Source organism: Aedes aegypti, chromosome 2 (genome assembly GCF_002204515.2).
Source record: "Aedes aegypti strain LVP_AGWG chromosome 2, AaegL5.0 Primary Assembly, whole genome shotgun sequence".
In the NCBI taxonomy this organism is placed as follows: domain Eukaryota; kingdom Metazoa; phylum Arthropoda; class Insecta; order Diptera; family Culicidae; genus Aedes; species Aedes aegypti.
Window position 1 is genome coordinate 406164024 of NC_035108.1, and position 19737 is coordinate 406183760.

The window sequence follows — 19737 nt, forward strand, 5'->3', positions numbered from 1 at the left end:
GTTATTAATGCGCTTTATATGTTAAGCAAATTGAGAGCATTTTTTTTTTCTCTTATAAGCAGGTGAAATCAACTCACAAAATCTGAACTGCTTCGGCAAATGAAATGATATATGTTGTTAACAAAATGGTAATAAAATCTTAATTTTTTTTATCAAAATAGGATGATAGTGTTGTTTAACACAGAACATATAGATATAAGAAATGAATGTAATGTTTGGAATGACACTAAAAAAGAAAATACTACAAAAGAAATAAACAAAAATATTTGTAAAAATTCCTAGCTGAAATTGTTTATATCACCCAGTATGGGCATAACCACCGCTAGGAGCCAACATTTCTCTCCTGGTAATGAAATACAAACATGGAAACATGCTTTGTTTGATTGTAATTCAATTCTAGACAAACGCTCAAAACACAATAATCAAATCCGACGATTGGTTCACGATAGTCGAACAATCGTTAAGTGGAAGAATTTGAAAAACACTTGTATTTTAATGTAGGTACTTGAAATTCTTTTTCTAGAACACCCTTTATAGGTGCTCATCATCGTATCATCGCAGCCCTATTGCGTTCCACACCTGTCTTGCGCATTCGTCGTCACATTAACATTTTTACCGCATCGAACCCCTCAATTCCTGTGCACACATGAGCAACTAACTAAATACGCTTCCATGAATCCAACCGCGTGCCACCACAACACACAGTCTGTGAATGGAGGCGACGACGACGATTCCAACGCGGGACGGCGTCTTCCAACTTGCGGCAACAAACATTGTTGGTCAGTCGGTGCCGGTCGATGCATGACGAGTTTTGTTTTTAATTTGAATTATTTTTTTTTGTATTTTGCTCGTACCCTTAGGTGGGTAAATGTACTTTTGTCAGTTTTCATTCCGTACCTATCTTGGGCATTTTGATTCTGGTACTCTGGCGAGCAACAAGTGTGATATCTAACGCGACATTTGAAATGGACCTGAGTTTGAAATGATAACTATTGGATGTTTTGGAAATATTATGGAATAAAAGATAGAAGCTAACAGGAGCTCAAATCACATGCACATCACAAATTTGGCATATATTTTTCCCTAACTAACATTAGCAGATGAGACTCAAATCTTAAACGTATTTTGACAAAGTGTATGTATTTTCCTTTGAAGAATAAATCAAAAACCTTAGATTGATGTCAAAATATTAGTTATTCGTTTATTTTATTAGTTTCAGTTAATTTTTTTCTCTTATTACTGTTACCAATAGGTACAATAGCACTACTATATGTACAAGAGAGGCTAAATTTTAAACGAAATTCAATATTTTTTGGCAAAATCAAGTTACAAATCAGTGGTATTTAGATAAAGAGCTATTGACTAAAATATAATGCATCTATTTACGACTAAACAGACGTACAAAGCCATTATTGCGACTACAGGGGAATTTTCAAGAGAGCTTCACATACCTGTTCACGTTTTTATATTTTTTCATTGAACCCTTTCCACATATTACGCTAGGTATATCTGCTTGGAGTCCGTCGCCGCATCCGATTCAAACGAGCCCGCTAACTATCCAACGTCCAACGTCGATCGGCGGGCGGATGGCTTCGGCTGGTGGCCGTCTGCCTGCTGGTGATAGTCGTTGGCTAGCCGTGGTCCGTGCCGGTATTGTAGAGCTTTTCCGAGATATAGCATCCAATTGATGCCCGTCATTGCCCACAACTGATACAGTTGTTTTAGTTTTTATTTAGTGCGTGATGGTTGCCGTATTGTGTAGTACGAGCTTGACATTGTTCAATAGTGGGTGATACACCGTTTCTGGCACGTAATCTGCCCATCATGTGCTCGGAAATCGAGGGCAGTGGTGAATTTTAAACAGACACATTGTGAAGTTCAGTGAATTGAAGTTCGTTGCTCTCGTTTGATGAAATAATCGATGTGTTTACAGCTTACAACTGTTTCTGTTAGTAGAAAAGGTGTACATTAAGATGGCCTATAATGATCCAATAGCAAAAATCATAAGTACATCCCCAAAATTTGTTTATTACTGTGAAGTTACTGTGGAAAGTTGAGCGAAATCCGTTAACTCTAAGGAGACTAAACGAACTCGTGGGAGAATAGAAGATCAACCAAACATGTGGAAAAAAACTGTTCTAACTACTTGTCTGAGCATGATGCTCTGAAGTCGATGAAATTCTTTCGTTGGTGATTTGAAGATTCTAATGTGAATGGAGAAGACACTACATCAAACCGAAAGTCTTTTCGTTAAGGAACAAGAAAGTTCCCCGAGGAGGAATAGGCACCTCCACAAAAGAGGTTGTATTTCAAAAGTGATTCGATTTCGTTCAAATTTTTTGAGCCGAATTGGTCGGCGGCAATTCAGACTGGAAGAGGTACAAAACTTAGGAAAAACTGATTATTCTGTTATAAGATGCAAAATCACCTTAGATCCATTTCACTTTGATAAGATTTGACAAACAATCAGCAAAAATGATCAGCGCTCTGAGGAATGCATTTTCTCGCATTCAAGACATTCCTAGTGATTTGTCAGATTATTCAGTATCGAATGATTCTACTTCTCATCCATCAATAGAAATTCATAAAAACTACATAATTCGATGCATCTGATTTCAATTTCTGATTATTTACCATAATGCAGACAGAGTGGAGTATAAGTGTTAAAAAACAATGAACTGGTTGATTATAGTAATTTTTTAAAGTCGATTTCAAGGTCCGATAGAGATTTTTTTAGTAGTTATCCTAGAACCCGTTTATTGGACCAGTATATTTTGGCCGATACTCAAGATTTATAATTGTTCCACTCTGATTGGACGCATATTTGAATATTTCTTTTTTCTGCCCGTTCCGGGGGAAAGTCGAATTCCAGTTTCCCTAGGCATAAGTTTCTTGCTGTTTCTTCTCTATTGATAAGATAATCTACAAGTGACTAACGCAGAGGTTACCTTCCTTGGGGACCCAGGGTGTCCGCAAAGCTTCGCGAATCAGTTTTTTTTTATGAATGAAGGTGAAACTTGAGGTTTTAATTATTGCAAATTAAAAAAACATTATTCTGTATGGCGAGAATTTCGCGGATTCTTGTAAAATCCTTGGAAATATCGGAAGAAATCTTTCATCGCTTATGGTTCTCGAAGATATCTTAATTGTACACCTTGTAACATATTCGAGAAGATTCTGACTCAACTGGCAGAATTGTTATCACACTTTAGCAAGATTATTTTCAAAAGTTCCTTATCGAACACTTTGAAAGATGTATGGATTCATATGATCTTGGTATGATTCTTGCATTACACATCGTAACAAAAATACCATTTTCGTGTGTCTCAAATACTAAATCATTCAACACACTTAAATTGAATCGCAGTATTTTGTGAAATAAATCACCGAATTCGAACTGCAAACAGTAAAAATACAGATTTTCCTGTGAAATCTACTGTTTTACCGACAAAATCCGTGAAATCAGCTATTTTACCGGAGAAAATCGATGAAATCTCTTTTTTTCTACCGGAAAAAACCCTTGAAACAAACCATTTTACTGTAACCCTGTGAAATACTAACGAACAGTTCGGTAAACGCATTATTTTCACCGAACTTCTGTGAAATTGTGTGACGGCCGCCCTGGTAGACATGAGCTTCCTTTTGTTTCAGTTTTTGCACACCACTTACAAGCAGTAAAACTTGGCTTAATGGTAGCACTTCCTGATAAACTGATACTTCCTGATCGGTAGCTCGAGAGTTCTATTCCCGGTCGAACTATTATCTTGTTTTTCTTTATGATTTCGTTCAACGGTTTTACTACAGATTGTTCTGTGATTTTTCACCGAGCCTTCAGCTGTGGAGATTACGGTGAAATTTTACCGTAATCCGTATTTTTTCAAAGTGTGTATGTTTCTATTGAATTTAGGGTTACTGCTATTCTCAGAAATGTTCCAGCACCTCACAATTTTGGGCTACATGTCACCAAAGTTGGATGAAATATGATTTAATTAATATTCAGATGAAATGTAAACTACAATTTATCAAACATTTTGGAGATGACGCATTCCATGTCAAATCGGTCTGTCACAGAACTCGATCATCTTCGATTTGCTGTAAACTTTGCACATGTTTTCGCTATGGTAGAATAAGTATTTACCATTGATAAATAAATAAATCTTGACTCAAGAATAACTTCTGAAAATGCCGTTTGAGTTTTGACTTGCAATTTATTTTAAGAATTCTAGCTCCAACACTTTTGATTTTAGAGGAAAACGTTGTAAGCGGAAGTTGTAGTGAATCGTTTGGGGTACAAGAAAATAATGTACACTGGAAAATATTTCAATGTTCATCATGAAAAACTCAAAATTAAAGCTTTATTTTCAAATTACACAAAATCCCAATTTTTAATATTTTAAAAATTTTCGGAGAATTTTGATAAAATCAGTTGCAATGGACAAAGTTCACGATGGAGAAATTTTTAATACCAATTAGTTATTAGTTATTCGAAATTCTCCATCAAAAACAATAAATAAATAGAGGGAAATATGATCTATACTATTGGAAACCTATTGTTCTTAAAAAGGAATCGCGAGAAAGTAATGAAAACTTATTTTTTATCATTTCATTAATAAATTTTTGCATCAAACTTGACATCGGCTAAATTCGAAAATGGCTAATTCTAGAGAAGTGATCATGGTTCAAAATATTTTCAAGATACTATTCAAGCACCAAAACATATTTATTTAAAAAAATAAAAACAAAAGAAAAAGATTTTTATTAAAAAAACTCTCCATGTCGAAATTTTTGTTTCAAACATCTATTTCCTATCACAATATAGTTTTTTTTTACTAAAATTTACATGATGAAAAATAAAATATGTTTGCAGTGTATATTTTTCTAGTACCATAAACGGCTTGCTTCAATCTCTTCATAGAACGTTTATCTCTTAAATCAACAGTTTTCCAGTAGCTAGAGCTTCTCAAATAAATTGCATGCAAAATCCCATAGGCCATTTTCAGAACAAAAATTAATCTTCAAGCTGTTAAGTGAAATACCTATAAATAAACGAAAACAGAATTTAGTACTATATCACTTACTCTAGTGGAAGAGTTTGTATCATTTGCTAATACGTGAATTTCGACCTCAACAGGCCCTCTTCAGTGTCGTGTACTAGACTCGACTTGTCTCGTCAGTCGAGTCTAGTACTGGACACTGAAGATGACCCTACCGTTGAGGTCGAAAAACGCGTATCTGTCAAAGAATACAAACTCTAGTGGAATTAAATGGTATAGTACTTAGTACTAAATTCGGTTTTCGTTTATTTATTTTCAGAAGTTATTCTTGAGTCAAAATGATCGATTCACCTGTGGAAACACTTACTCCAAAGAGAAACAGACGTAACACTTAGAACAAATCGCGATTGAAATCATAGTCGTGAAAACATATACGCCCAATGCTAAAAGCACTATAGTTGGCCGATGGACGAACAGGTGGCGGTAGTGTGTAAATGTCAAAGGCGACGCTAGCGCTGCGCTTGCTCGGTTGACCACCAACCATATATTCGATTCGATCGTTAAATAGTTGGTCGATGGAAAATAATCAGAGTGTGACGTCTGTTTGTCTGTGCTTATTCTATCGCAATGAAAACATGTGTAGAATTTCAACTATATCGAAGATAATCGGGCATGATTTTTGTTTATGATTTCTATTCATTCTGAAAGGAATTCGTCTGATTGTACTCACCAAGTATGCAGAATAAGACTTATACTTTATGTAGGATATAGCTCGGTTTAAATTTCTGGATAAAATTTCGGTATAATCGATTTTATCAACATGCTTGCAGTATCCATACAAAATTCTTCGTTTCTTTTATATGACATGATAGAACACTTTTCTAAAGCATCAAAAAATAACTTTCGATCATCGAAAGTATTAACTTTGTTGATAAGAATTGTTTAACACATAAGGTTTAAATTATGTAGTTAATTAGGTTCATGCAAGTTGGCGATCTTGCATTCAAGTTGACTGAAATCGTTAAATAGCTAGTGTTTGTTTATTTTAATATCTCAAAATCTTGACGTGCTTTGATATTTTTGAAAAGGGCAATGAATTCAGCAACCCTAAGTTAAGTAAATAGTGGTATTTTCGTGCTTGAAAAAAAAAAATCCGCTGTGTTATCTATGGTGGACTAGGGCGATTCAAATTTTGAAAATGTTTGAAAATTCAATCTCTCATATGCTACTTACCATCCTTAGCATAAAAATAGTGTTCTGTGAAATTTTCAGCTTTCTAGGTGGTGATTTAATGGTGGCCCAAAGACAAAGTAGGTTTGAAGAATGAGTTATTACTATGGAAAAATAAGTTTGTACTTAAATTACAATACTAGCATGTTTGGAACATATCTCAAAATTTCTCCTTAGCAATTTCCATATAAACCTACATTGTCTTTGGGCCACCTTTAAATCACCACCTAGAAAGCTGAAAATTTCACAGAATACTATTTTTATAGTAAGGATGGTAAGGAACATATGGGAGATAGGATTCTCAAACATTTTTGAATTTTGAACCCTAATGGTGGACAACAGACGTAAATTTAGCCCAATGTCACCTTCTTGAAGGGATGAGATTGGATCTATTATCATACATTTTTCATTCAAAGGAAAGTGAAGTAAATGAATTTCAATTAATTGTTCAACATTCGCAAATACATTACCGTAAACATATTCTCATATTTATAAGAACATTTCAAGTCCATTTAAGAAAGTTATATAAAAATTAATCAGAACTTAGACATTTTTGGCCCAATCTCACCCCCAGTGACGGTACTTTCATTCTGAAAACATTAATTTTTATAGCTCCATGATCTTTGTAGTGTATTTAAGGGGGTCACAGCTTCAAGATGATTGGTAATCACTGTACAAATGTAAGAATTTCATCGACTTCAGCGCACTCTATGGTCAAAAATATTTTGTATATGTAGTTTTCTCATATATTAGGTAGAATTTTTTCATACAAACTTCAAGTACGTGCAGCCATACATTGAAAATATGTTTCGTTTTTTGCCAGCTTTGTGATCTCCAAGTTAAATCTCCAAGTTAAAAACAAACATTTGTTTTATAATATCAAGCATTAGGTAATCGAAATTTGTGTAATTCGTTCGAGAATAGTTAAACAAATAATTGTGTTCATCCTGTGAAATGGGACGTGTCGCCTTAGGTGAAAAAAGTTGACTCGTTGTAATGCATCTGACTCGCAGAATAAGCCTGAATAAGAAAAATGACATCAAGTAACGTCAACAACGCAAGGGGTCAATCAGTTTTGGAGGAATCTGTGTGATCAATTGGAATGCCAAAATATCGCTTGTCGCAAACCTTCAATTACAGTTTGTTCAAGAAATACCAGTACACCAATGCAGATTTCTTGCAAGAAGTTTTTTCAAGAAACACTAATATATAAAAACGGATTTATTGCACTCTATTGTGTTGTTCAATTAAACTCTTTTCGACCAAATGTCCATTCAACCAATAGTATTTTCTACTTAATGTCATTCAACCAAATATCATAGATTCATCTCGAATTGGATATTAGAAGCATCAATCTCAATAATTATTAGATATAGGGTAGGTGTACCAGTTATGGACATAGTGGTTCCCTATTTGGCCATACGTGATTACTTTTATGTCTTCAAATTTTGAAAATTTTTTGTGTTGTAGTAGTTAGATTTAGGATATATCTTGATGTTAAAACATTCAAAAAGATTTAAAATGTAAAAGTTATCAAAATTTCCCATATGGCCAAATAGGGAACCACTATGGCCATAACTGGTACACTTTCCCTATGCGTAAAAACTTGACGATCCGTTTGTTTTTAGAATATAATCAGTAAGAAGCCTAAAATATAACAGATTTATAATATCATAAAAACAAATTTAGTGCATATATAAGAGACAAATAATTTGCATTTGATGGGCACTAAAATGAGCAGAATTTTAAATTTGAAGTACGGCTTGGTGGGAGTGGCTTTTATATGAAAAATAGATTACGTTTTCATAGTGTTACTTATTTAGTCAGCACGTTATATTAAATAATAGAAATAAAACATTTTATTTTCGAAGGTTCTCTCAAACCAATTGAAAACTATATCTGCAATAAATTGCATTTTTTTTAGAAGAAATTCAAAGAAAATATTTTCAGTTCAGAGTTGAAGGATTCCACTTAAATTTTTACGGTACCTTCTAAGGCTTCATATTAAAAAATCTGGGGATTGTAAAAGATTTTTACAGGTTGATTTTTCTTCTTTATATAGGTACTAGTGGGCCACCCTAATAAACATATTTAATCATTTGTAGAAAAACCAAGCAGTTTCCCATGAAGAAATATTAAATGCTAATAAGTGATACATCAACGCTACCATGTGCTTAGTAAACTGCCAACAAACAAGAAAAGATAGTGCAATGTGCAGTGCATATTTTATGTTCGTATCAGAGTAAACATCGATCACAACTAAACCGGTGCACTCGCCGGAAGTGTTGTCGCACATAGAAAAACCGAAGATCATGGAAATCGTTACGTTCAACGCAGCCCGCCAAGATTTGCTGCTAAGCTGTGGCGGTGAAGTGAAGCCCAAGCAACAGGTGCACACCAATGGGACGTTGCGATCAATTAAGCAGCGAAGAAATGCGAAACTGATTCAACAACAGCAGCAGCTTCAGAAAGTGCCCAATCGTATCGTCGTGAGTGCTGAGATAAATTATGATAAATCATCCAGTGATAGTAATAATAATAATAACAGTGCAGTGGAAAAGTGTAATGGCAGTGCTATCAGGTTGAGTGGTGGCCCGACCGGTAAAAGTGGTTCCCTTAGATCGGTTGGGGTGTCCAGTGGGAAACCGGTCAACATAACGCTGTCGAAAATGTCTCTACTGTGGAATACCAGCGGCTGGATACGCGTCTACTGCGGTCCGGATCGCAGTGATGTAAGCGGCGAAGATCCGAGTCGGATGGTGCATGTCATCACGACCGCAACCACGCTGGATGTGGTGAAAGATATGGACCTGCCGATGGAGTACACGCTCTGGGTAAGAAATTATTGATGGCTTGGCAAGTTGGCATGCTGTAAGTAAGGTATCTCCGTGGGTAAATTACTGAGTGTTCCACTGGATTAGTTCATTTGGGAATATGAGTAGTTGCTGCAATGGTCTGCAATAATGTGATAGGTGGTGTTCTATGCATGTGGTTAACATTTATTGAGATATGAAGATTGGGGATGCATGACAAGAAATGTAGCAATATCTGCATGATATTTAATATAATGTTGCATGTGTTTTGCGGGTGGGTTTCAAGTTTTTATTTTGTTTTACGGTTGATTTTAAGGTGAAGATGCATCGAAGCCACACCTCCAATATTCATAAGCACGCAGCTTATAGTTTGGAGGAAATAAGTGGACAAATGTGGATTAAAACAGTATTTCTCATACTATGCACAGTCAACGGTTTGATTGGTATAACATTTGTTCTACATCATTCAATAGGATATGGTAAATATTCCATATAATACAATAGGAACAATGGACATTCGCGATTTCCCGCGAAATTTGGCCTTGGATTGTTTCAAACATAGTTTACTGATCACAGATTGTTGTTAATGAATCGTAGTCATTCCACTTTACTATACAAGTTGTGTTGATATTCATTACGTTTGATTCGGCACGATACGTACGATATGTGGTTCACCGGGTGGATTATGTCAGCATTTCTAATATCACGGTAAAAACTCAATCAAGGTTATAATTTCGTGAGTTTTATATCTATGACCCGATTACGATAAAATTGTAGCTTACAAATAAATTCAGTTCAGTTTCACACAATTGAAATGAAATAGTTATAATAACGTAGGCTCTCATAAATATGTTTCAGACAATAAGACAATTTTTTTTAAGAATCAGAAAATAATTGCTACATGAGCAGTTTTTAACTAAATACAATATGGATGGGCATCTAATTCTTCCGAAAGAGGTGCACTTTGCGAAAAAGGACCACGTGATTATTGAGCTGAAATCGAATTCAGGTTATCTTCTGCGTCCATGAGTCCTCTCATGGCGTAGAGGTAACGCGCCCTAACTAGAGATCAGAGAGTCGTGAGTTCGATTCTTACTGAGAAGACGTGTAACTTTTTCGCAAAACTTCACACCAATTTGTCCATTTCATCCAATTGCAAAGTATATGTAATGTTTAGCTTTTCGGTAGTTGTTAAACTTCCACTCGGCTGGTTAGCCGTAAACCACGATTCATAATTGAAAACACTACACTCCCTTGCATAAGTTTGGGTACACCCCCTAAAAAACATTCAAAAGTGTTCAGTATATATCTCTGGAATTACACGTCCAATTGAAACTCTCTAAGCCGCATTAGTATGTATTTTTCAAAAAAAAAAAAAAAAAAAAAAAATGAATTTTGTACTCTAAATTTTTACTTCAAGTTGTGACATTTTCCAAAAAACGCAGTGAAAAACATAGCTAATTTCCCAAATTTTTGCACGATGACTTGAATGACTGATTTATTAATTTTGAATAGTTTTCAGATTTTTCCACAAAAACTTCGTGAGCGCTCTTCAAAGTATATAAGATTGCGATTCTAATGACACCTTGTTTTAAAATTTTGGTCGATCTAATGCTAAGGAAATTAGCTATGTTTTTCAGTGTGTTTTTTGAAAAATGTCACAACTTCAAGTAAAAATTTAGTATACAAAATTCAAAAAATGTTTTTGGAAAAATACATACGAAGTAAGAATAACTTTTTTGGACTGAACACTTTTGTATATCTTTTAGTGTGTGAACCCAAACTTATGCACGGGAGTGTATTTACGAAAAAAGGTCCAGGCGTTACAAAACTTAATGATTTTCTAATTCAAAGAATATACCAAATCTGTTTATATGTTGAGGGGCTGTCCATTAATTACGTAGGACATATTTGGGAGTTTTTCAATCCCCTCTCGCCCCCACAGTAAGATTTTTTGTATGAAAATAAAAAATATTTTTTATGGCGCATAAGGAATCGCAAACCCACTTCGAGTCGAGTCTAGTACACGACACTGAAGACGGCCTTACAGTTGAGGTCGAAATATGCGTATCTGTCAAAGTATACGAACTCTAGTAGCATTAAGGCTCAAGATTCCATCATTCAATCATCAGCAATCATCAAGACTGAAAAACCAGTTTTTTCGTTCAAATTTTTAAAAAGTCCCATGAAAATCTATCATTGCATTACTTATAGTAAGTTTAAAGCAATGATAGATTTTTTTGAACATTGCTTCAATTTTGAGCAAAAAACTGGTTTTGAAAATTTGTAAAATGTAAGATGGTTATTTTCATCTTAAACGGTATAGTACTAAATTCGGTTTTTCATTTATTTATACAAAAAAAGCTTTTCATCACTTCATGACATGAGTTTTAATTGTGTTTTAGAAGTTATTTATTAATAATCATCCATAAAAATTCAACATAAAATTGCAGCATACCGTTATGAAATGAATCCACTGAATCTTGCTTTAAATTCTCAGGATCTTGCTTAGGAGTGAGATAGGAATTGATACCTACCCAAGAGGATTTTTGAGATATAGTCTAGAATTTTAATATTCCGCTGCGATATTGCTGAAAATTCTCAAATCTCCGATGAATATTCTCAAAAGTTCATGAGGAATTGCCAGACTGCCACTAGCAATTACCAAATTCCACCGGAAACCTATTCAGAATCTTCAAGATTCAAAATATATTCAACATACAACTAGAAACCCACAGCATTCCGCTATACACATTCACGAAACGTCTTAAACATCTTAGAAGTTTGCAAGGAATCGACAGAGTCCGAACAGCATCCCCAAAAATTAATTATACATTTTCAGGATCCCGCAAGAAATCCCTAATGTCTGATAGTAATACTCAGATTTCTTTAAGTATTTCCAAGAATCCGCTAAAAATTCTCAGAAGTTCAACATAGGGACATAGACCAACTTTGGATCACCAGATTCTCGTAAGAAATTATTGATTTTTTCATGCTGTCCGCATAATTAATTGAAATCTTGATATGGCACGCACTTTGCTCCAGCCTGAGTGATATTGTTGAAGCGTTTGAAAAAAAAATCGAACTTCATACAGTGTCTCTATCGTATTAATCACACGCTTCAATGACCTTTTTGAAAATAAGTGTAGTTTAGACTGCGTAATTTAGTTATCTAGGTATTGTTAAAAATATGGATAATATGTTGACATTTCTAAAATTAACTTGAATACGAATTTGCTTTAAATACGCAATTTATTTTATGAAATACCATAAAAAGTTAAGGAAAAGTAGCTCGTCATTCGTTTCGGCATTTGCGGATTTTGCATCTCGCAATTTCAAAGCGATAAAACTCAGTCATCATTGATAATATTGGTGCAGAAAACTATCACTCGTTGCACTCAAATGCAGAATGTATGCTGATACTTTTTTAACTATGTCAGTGCAAAACAAAGTGATTTTCATTAAATCGTAATCGTAAGACGAATTAGCAACATTCATCGATTCCCAATACATATTTCAATGACGGCCTACTTCACCTTTAGAGACATCACTTTTTGCTTGATTTGCTGCTATTGTTATGGCATGCTTTTACATAAGCGATGCATTGAGCTGAAGACGCGAGACGAATTGTATGATAGAAACTTTGTGTGAGTCATAGACTTTTTGTTGCTGTTGTTTCAATGCTTGTCCTTTGTTCAAACATAATATTCCAAGTTTGACTAAAAATGTTTTTGATAAAATTCTTCTTCTTTTTGGCGTTACGTCCCAACTGGGACAAAGACTGCTTCTCAGATTAGTGTTCTTATGAGCACTTCCACAGTTATTAACTGAGAGCTTTCTTTGCCAAAGTTGCCATTTCCGCATTCGTATATCGTGTGGCAGGTATGATGATACTCTATGCCCAGGGAAGTCAAGTAAATTTCCATTACGAAAAGATCCTGGACCGACCGGGAATCGAATCCAGACACCTTCAGCATAGCTTTGCTTTGTAGCCGCAGACTCTAACCACTAGGCTAAGGAAGGCCCCAATATTTTATATTTATATTTACGTAGCTTAAATCCTTGTTCTGTTGGAATTATACCTGTGTCAACGTAAATATAAGGATTTGTTTTTGATCATTTTTATATCGACCACGACTGAAATCAAGTTTGAGGCTGTATCCAAATTTCATATACTTAAGTTTTAAATTACAATTTCATTAAATGATAGCCTGATCGAGATCATATCATAATTTTAATTGTACACGTTTTCTGACTCAGCACAAATTAGATTAGTGTGTAAATTAGATTTCTACAGTTAACTCTCCCTCGATATTCTGTACCTCGATATTTCCCCTAACTCGATGGAATGCACGGTCCCTTCAATCTAGCATGCTTCGATACCCCTGTAAGTCGATACCTCTGTCAGTCGATACCTCTCTAACTCGATGTTCCCTAACTCGATGCGATCTGTTTGAGTTTCCTTTATGTGTTTACCTTTCTAACTCGATATTTTCATGAAAAGTCCCAAATGTCTTCCAATTGTAATCAATTTCATGCATTTGAATATCATAATTAAATTGATAGTAAAATTAAGCTTTACTACCCATTTCTGGTTGATAAAATTGAACATTTTTGCAGACCATTAAAAAAGTGTCACATATGGCAAAATTGTATTATTTTTCACGTTAAAATCATTATTTTGAATGTATTTTGTCAAAATAATGAAAATTCCAAAATTTGAAAAATATGTGTTCTGTATTTCGATACCTCCCTAACTCGATGTACCCTTCAATATCGAGTTAGGGAGAGTTAACTGTATCTGCATTGGGCTTGGAAGGGAAGGCTGGTGAAGTCGTGTTCATGCTTTCTGGAACACGCTATACGTATTGATGTAAATGTGTGCTATTTAATTTTAATATTGAATATTTCGAGAAAATATTTGCATTGATGATATACACAAACAAACTATTAATGACGATATTAAACAAAGTTTGCTACGATTATGATTGCGGCACATATGAGGCCGCACTTTGCAGCAAGCATGGGAAAATTCAGTCACTCACCCGAACGCCACCGATAAAAAATAGCAAAAAATCTGCTGCTACCGAACATTCAGTGATAGCTGAATCGTACTGGGTGGAGTGTAGCATGAAAGCGTCAAAACCGATTGTGTAAAAGCAAGAATCGGAAGGAACACGAAGAGAAATGAATACCAATACACTTGTATCTGCGAGGCACGAGTGAAAGCATTAAGCATCCATTCGCCGAATGCATTGAACTGAGTGAGCGGATTCCCACTCACTGAATCATTCTGTGGTGTGGATTGCCAGTCAGTGAACACTCATCAGCACTCAAATCCGAATGCCACTCCAACGGAATCAGAATGTAAACAATCATTCGGTATGCATTCGGTTGCCTTCGGCTTTTAGAATCGGTAGCGACTCAATCAGTAGCCGTTTTTTGTTTCGCTTGGTGTTCGCCGAAGAAGCAGAATGGGCACTGGAAATTGAAACGTTCGGCTTGGTCAGAGAAACGGCTTTCTCGCTCCCGACTGTGCGTGGAAGCGAGTGAGGGAAACACAAAAACTGAGTGAGTGTTTCCCATGCTTGCTTTGCAGTCCGGTAGTGAAAGAAATACACAATATAATGAAGTCATTTGTGTAATCGAAATTCATATTGCAATTGACGTTACGCCATAGCGAAGAAGAATAAATCATCAAGCTGATATTAACTAGCCTAGACAGTGAATCAAATCTTAACCAACAGGCAACAATGAATACATTGTCCTCATCGGTTCGTACTGCAACAGTAGTATTCTTCAACAACAATTTATCAGAATTTTTACAAAATATGGCAATGATCGCTCACTGTGCGTGAAGCGATATTTTAAGCTTTGCATTGCAATTTTCGAAACTTTTTTTTTCTGTTGCTAAACATTGCTACATCGTCGAATAGCAACCATAAAACAAATTTGAGTTTGTGTTTAAAAAATTTATTAATCAAGAGTTAAAAAGGGGCAACATTGTTGGCCCTGTGTTTGTCATGACAATTTTTCTTGAAATTATAACCCGATCCGCAAAAGTTGAAACAAAGCCTCACAGGGCGTTTGCTTCGTTGTTTGTTTTTCATCTTTGTCAATGACAATTTGACAATTTTTAGCCTAGGGCTTAAATTAAATTAAATCATAAGTAAAGATAATAATAATAAGTATAATGGAAAAGTGACATCGTGTGATTAAAAACCTTGAATGTATTCCCTTCTTCTTCTTCATAGCATTACATCCCCACTGGGAATAATCATTTTTCTCAGTTCAGAGCACTTGATTAGTAATTACCTAAGAGCTTTGCCACAGCACAATAGCGCCTAATTCTAATATTTGGTAGTTGGCGCCACTCGTGGCGCTCGCATCGCTTTTGTTCGAGTTTGACGTTTGCTCACTAACGCCTCCTAGTCCGCGCTTGGCCACATAAAGTATTTTCAGCATCGGGCGTATATGTTCACGTGACTATGTTTTAGATTGATTATTGTTCTAGCTGATACGTCTGTTTGTCTGTACGCCTACTGATTTGTTTATACCTAGTCGATATATGAAGACATCACTGATTATGAAAACAAATTAGAATAATTTTAAACAAATTTACGCATAATATTTTGAAAAGTAAGTGTGATAGATTTAGACTTTTTGGTCAGTGTGCTGGAACAAGTTCATCAAAATTGTTCTTGTTAATTTTGAACCCTCGTACATATACAAATCATTATTAGTTTGTAATTGATTATGCCTATGAAGTGCTAGCTAATAAATTGAATCGAGGTTAACGTCAATATCAAATGGGTTTAATTCCATACATTCTGATTAAACTTCATAAACACGTTCTCTTACCAGGTCCAAATTGGTGGTTCCAAAACTCGTCGGCTCGAGGAAAACGAATACCCACTGCTAGTGCAGGAAGAGTTCCTCAAGTCCCTTGGCTATCTGGACGAGTCTCGACGTGCTCGACTGGGCATCGATCCGGAACTGAAACATTTGATCCGGTTCCACATTGGCCCGTCTGAGATTCCCATGTGCAAGGGCGTTCTTCGGTCTGGATCCGTGGAGATACTCAAGGGTCTGGTGTTTCCCCAATGGAGGAGACGCTATCTGTCCATCATTGGAAGCAAGCTGATTGTTTTCCCAGGTGAGTCTCGTCTTAATAGTAAAATATATGATCATTAATTACTCAATTGATGTGTTCCAGCTGGTTCATCGATGTCTCCAGAAGTTTACGAACTGTCGGGAGCGGACATCTACGAGCATTCACCCGGTTACAACCGACTGATCATAAAAATAGTGCCAAAGTCAATCGATAATAACAATGGAAGAAGTACAAAAGAGAACCTGAGTAGGTTCATAGACAGTACCAGTACGACTCAGCTTTACAATAGCACTGCTAGTGTCCACTCGATCAGCGACCGCGAGACGGTGCTATTTCTGGGCTTCGAAGAATCCTGGGAACGTGATCAGTGGAGCGGCTGGCTTTCTGAGGTAAGAACGATCATGATGCGGGCGATGCGAAAATACTGGTGTGTATGTGTGTTTGTGTCCATAAGAAATTTCCATTTAATTTGTACGGTGATGGTATGGAAGTATGAGCCAATTGTTCGGTCTTCGAAGTGAAACGATTTCCAACGGCTAAGGGTATGCGATATGTATTTTATTCAAAGCGAACTATACCACTCAATTCCACTAGATTTCTAGTACACGACACAGTAGAAGGCCCCACTGTTGAGGTTGAAATACGAGTATCTGTTAAAGGATACAAACTCTAGTGGAATTAAATGGTATACCTAGTTCGGTTTTTATTTACTTAACATGTTTTTGTTTCCGTCACTATAAAGTATATGAAATCGACTTAAACTTCGTTTTGGTATTGCATTGATCAAATCAGAAACAAAACCATACATCTTCAATGTTGCCTTGTCTTAGTGACTGGTTATGAACTTCTTAAATGGTGGTGAAGCAATTTGGTCGTTCATAAAGGTAATGTGTACTTAAATTTCGTTAAATTCTATTGGTTAGACGAGGGGATTTAGCTCTTCAAATTAGGTTTCAACGAAGTGGACGTCAGGATTTTGATATCACAAATTATTCGTACAAGGCTTTCTTGAAGAGGAAAAGCAAGTAGGGCTATCAGGGTTTTGAATTGAGAAATATACTGAAGAGCACTCGTTGAAGAAAATTCTCCCGTTGGAATTGTTTTGCGAATTAATCCTTGAGCGATGTTTTGCATTGAAATCCGAAATGACAAAAAAATGTCAGTTTGAAGCAAATTAACTTGCTTCCTGGGGAATTCCGGCTTCCAAACATGCTGCCGTCCATCTGCCTGGTACAAGCCTCAACGATTCGTTTGCGCGAAGGGCAGTCCCATAAGTTAGACTTATGGTTGCCCCCGCAATTTGTGTATACAAACTTTATGGTATCTTACTTCACAGGACGGACGTCGTTTTGACCGGTATTCGACAAAATCATTCGAAATGCCGTGTACCCTTAGCCCTGACAGGTTCGTCGGTGATGCGGTTTTCCTAAGCGAATCACTCATGCGTTACCAACCAGGTAGCCCCATTTGCTCTACACAGAAAATTGCAAGAGTGGAAGAAGCGTTCGTGTCTCACTCAGATCGAGACGTACCGATTAGGGTGTCCATCATTTGTAGCTTTTGTAGCGTGAAAAACGACCGCGACTTGGTTTGGTTCATTGTCGTAATAGGTGTGATGTCCTCTTTAATGACTACGAACACTGGGTTTGATTTGGAAATTTATTCGCTTTGTTTCAAAATTTTGCATATATTTATGGACAGAGGCTTATTTGGTAAAGATCCAATGATATACGATTTTTGGCTTGGTTTTTTTGGAAAGTTAGTATAAATGCGCATCGAAATGCACTTGTACTTAATGGCTATTTCGATTGGTAGTGTGAGAAAAGGATAATGATTGTCACCTGGCCATTGCCAACTGAAAACATTTGGTAAACATATCAACCAGAACGATAAGATACTTTCTGGCTCTTATTCAAGTCAGTCCTCCAAGAATTACGAAAAAATATCATTCGGTTTAGAATGTTTTCGGAATTAGTAAGATTTAATTTGAAATCAATAAACCTAAAATCTCGAATACTCATTCAAGCACTCAAGTCAGAAAAGTAAACAAACTTACTTTATCAAACCTACGTGTTTCGTAGACGAAATTCTACACGTTCCGTTCTAAACCAACTCGAATTTTCACTTTTAGAACGTTAAATTTCAGGCTTTACAAAACGGCGTAAGTAAGATTTTTAACTTTCGCAACCTAATAAAAAAAAACACACTACTTGAGTCGATCTAACACTGTTACAAAAACGTCGTAAGTAACTGAATGAAACGACTTATCATTGTGACATACAATTTTTGTGGGGAACGATAGAAACTGCTTATTATTTTAAAGCAAGCTGATTGAATACAAAATGTAGGCGATATACACAGTGAAGAAAAGGGGATTAATTTTAAAACAGGTTGTGATTTTTCTTAATCAATTTTCTCTAAACCGTATGAAAGTTACTTACGTCGATTTGAAAAAGCAATCGAGTAATATACTTTGAAAACTCATTGCAAGTTTTTGGGCATTTTGCTATTGTTCAATAATGTTTCGTTTAAATTTCTCTATCGTCAATGGGAAAGAAATAAAGTGGAGTATTATATAAATAATATAAAAATCAATTTAAAATAATTTAAAGTAGTATGAATGTTGCCAATGATCGTATAGAAAATTTGACATTATAGTAGGGAGACTTACGGCTTCGGCACCATTCGACTATTATCGGCAATCAAATTTTAAACGCCAAATACACAGTATTTTTCTGTCAAAACACATCAGTGGAAACATTCAGATCATTCTTCATTCTGCCCGGTTCCTGCTGGCGAGATTTCCGAGACTAAACAAACGATATCGCCGGAGATGTTATCAATTTAAATGAGCACGCCTCAAAATGCGACTGATTTTGAGCTGCCGAAGAGATTCACCAGCAGTTGTTATGGGAAAGTTGCCGAAGAGATTGAGGCTGCCGACAATAGTCACACTGACAAGGGATGTTTGCAGCGTTGTGAAAACGTTTCTAGAAGCATTTTGACAAGTCTGTTGGTGTGAATCGATAAAGGATTGAGCAACGCATAAATGTAAATAGACAAACACGGACTTTGTCTGCTGATGTCCGAGAAAATTACAAAAGAAGCACGGCATCGGCTTAAGCTGCCGAGAATACGTAAGTTCCCCTATCTATTTTATCAATGCTGTGTAAAACTTGGCACTATTAAGATAAACCTATGGGTCGGAACTAGTTCAGCTGCACAAATGACGACGATAATGACGAAAATGTATGTTTTGGGAGACAATACGCACGGCTGATAGCTATATCGCAGGCAGCGTAGCCAACAAACCGTTAAATGTTTGCGAAATCCTATGTCACGAACGATGAGCTCGATGATGATGATTTGCGTATTGCACTTGATGACGATGGTAAATTTGGGTGAACTGCCGTCGATGTTGCCATGATTGGTGTGCGGATATTAACCTTGAATTTGTTTTCACAATTCCAAAAAATGGAACTGTCAACAGATGGATTTTCCACTGGTTTGTTTCGAATGGTTTTTGATGTGAAGAAAGAAACGACCCCTTGCGATTTTTCTTGTTGGATTTGTAAAATAGTCATGG

General features: G+C 35.9%; 1 protein-coding gene across 3 annotated transcripts in view; it reads left to right on the forward strand.

Annotated features, from left to right (window-relative positions):
* Positions 1-1256: 1256 nt before the first annotated feature.
* Positions 1257-19737, forward strand: part of LOC5568773 (protein phosphatase PHLPP-like protein) — a 70340-nt gene continuing 51859 nt past the window's right edge. The window contains exons 1-4 of one of the 3 annotated variants that reach the window (XM_021847273.1): positions 1257-2007; positions 8287-9058; positions 15902-16193; positions 16254-16540. In XM_021847273.1, coding sequence (XP_021702965.1) covers positions 8537-9058; positions 15902-16193; positions 16254-16540 — 1101 coding nt within the window. In that variant the 5' untranslated portion in view covers positions 1257-2007; positions 8287-8536. The remainder of the gene's footprint in view (positions 2008-8286; positions 9059-15901; positions 16194-16253; positions 16541-19737) is intronic. The other 2 variants (XM_021847274.1, XM_021847275.1) reach the window with 2 other exon arrangements.